The sequence below is a fragment of the Lolium rigidum genome, chromosome 3 (assembly GCF_022539505.1).
Source record: "Lolium rigidum isolate FL_2022 chromosome 3, APGP_CSIRO_Lrig_0.1, whole genome shotgun sequence".
NCBI classification, from domain to species: domain Eukaryota; kingdom Viridiplantae; phylum Streptophyta; class Magnoliopsida; order Poales; family Poaceae; genus Lolium; species Lolium rigidum.
The window spans coordinates 358521969-358523522 of NC_061510.1; the positions used below are offsets into that span (position 1 = coordinate 358521969).

At 63.3% G+C, this 1554-nt stretch overlaps 1 protein-coding gene across 1 annotated transcript; it reads right to left on the minus strand.

The window, feature by feature from the left end:
* LOC124702520 lies at positions 1-1044 on the minus strand. Its single transcript, XM_047234668.1, has one exon. The coding sequence runs from the start codon at positions 1042-1044 to the stop codon at positions 1-3; it is 1044 nt and encodes a 347-aa protein (XP_047090624.1).
* Positions 1045-1554: the final 510 nt, after the last annotated feature.

A 1554-nucleotide genomic window follows, 5' to 3' on the forward strand; every position in this document is an offset into this window, starting at 1 on the left:
TTAGTTCTTCCCGCTAAGGATGTTAGCCCTCATGGCCTCCAGCTCTGCCATGTTGGCCTCGATGGCGTTGAATGACGGCTCCGGGATGGGCTCCTCCACCATCTGCGACAGCCTGATGAGGCTCCTGCAGGCCAGCACCGCGCGGGCGTCCATGGTCTCCATGGCCCTGAGGTAGAGGCACTGCGCCGCCCGGGCGGCCTGCGCCCTCAGCTCGTCGGAGTTGGCGGGGCCCAGCAGGCAGTGCCCGACGACCCGCAGCGCAGGCTGGAACAGCTCCCACGGCAGCGGCACCCTCCGCCACTTCTCCTCGCCGCCGTCGGGGGATCGCGCGGCCGCTGACGCGACGCGGGGCTTGTCGTTGCCGCCGTGCTTCCCCGACCACGCGACGCAGAACTCGCAGAAGTCCATCTTGGAGGAGAGCGGCATGAGCGCGAGCCTGCCGTAGTAGAGCTCCAGCACGGCGCCGACGATGCGGGCGCGGCGCATGGCGCGCATTGTGCCGTGCGGCTCCAGCGCGGGGGAGAGCTCGGCGACGACGTCGGGGTCGGGGTCGGCGGGCTTGGCCGGCTTGGCCGCGGCCGCGGTAGCCGCGGCCGGCTTGACCGCCTCGTGGTACACGCTGGGGTTGGCCATGTTGGGCAGCGCGACGGTCTCGGCCTCCCCGGCGCCCCGCTGCACCACGGCGTGCGCGTACAGCGAGAGGATCACGGCCTCGAACCCGGCGAGGGGTTTTCGTGAGACGGCGCGGGACATGTACACGCCCGCGAGCGTCGGCACGAAGCGCAGCACCGCGAGCTGGAGCGCCGGGATGCCGGACTGGAAGGCGCCGTAGAGCCAGCCGCAGATCGCGTCGTGGCCTGCGCCCGAGCCGGCGCCGCGGAGGCGCCCCGTGACGGCGCGGGAGACAGCGTCGTCGTGGAGGAGTGCGGATGCGGGATCGTCGGCCCCAGCGAGAGAGTCTGGGAGAGCGTTGCCGAGGATGGCGGCGAGGGAGTCGACGGCGGCCTTGGGGCTCTGGATCGGCTGGGGCGCGTCGGACGACATCGTCGGCTAGGCGTGGTTGATCGACGAGATGCCGAAAGGGGAGGGAAGAGGCGAAGGGATGGGAGGAGGAATAGGAGATTTCAGCGGGCGGCGCGTTACCGTTTCAGCTTTGACCTTCCGATACGTACGCGTAGGTTTGGGCCTATTTATGCATGCACGGTCGGAAATGCATGGTGCTCTACTTGAACGAGAATGCGACTTACGGGGATGCTAGACGTACCGACTTACTTCCAAATTTTCCGCCGCCGTGATTTTAGGGCCATCAGCCATCAGGCCATGGCCTTCCGCGCACTCCTACTCCTACTCTCTTCGTCCTAGTTTCTAAGGTATATTCCCAAAAACTATTTGTCCCATAACCCTCACCTCTTAGACTAGTCACAATGCATAGTATCATATAGAAGTATCATGTGTATGATACTACTATATGTTATTATGTCCACAATGCATGATATCATATGCTAGTATCATAATCTTCTTATATTAATTGATTTGTAGAATCTCAATACAAAT

What these genes read in the sequence shown, in the direction of transcription:
- LOC124702520 (XM_047234668.1), bottom strand. Translation starts at nt 1,044, where the DNA reads ATGTCGTCCGACGCGCCCCAGCCGATCCAGAGCCCCAAGGCCGCCGTC.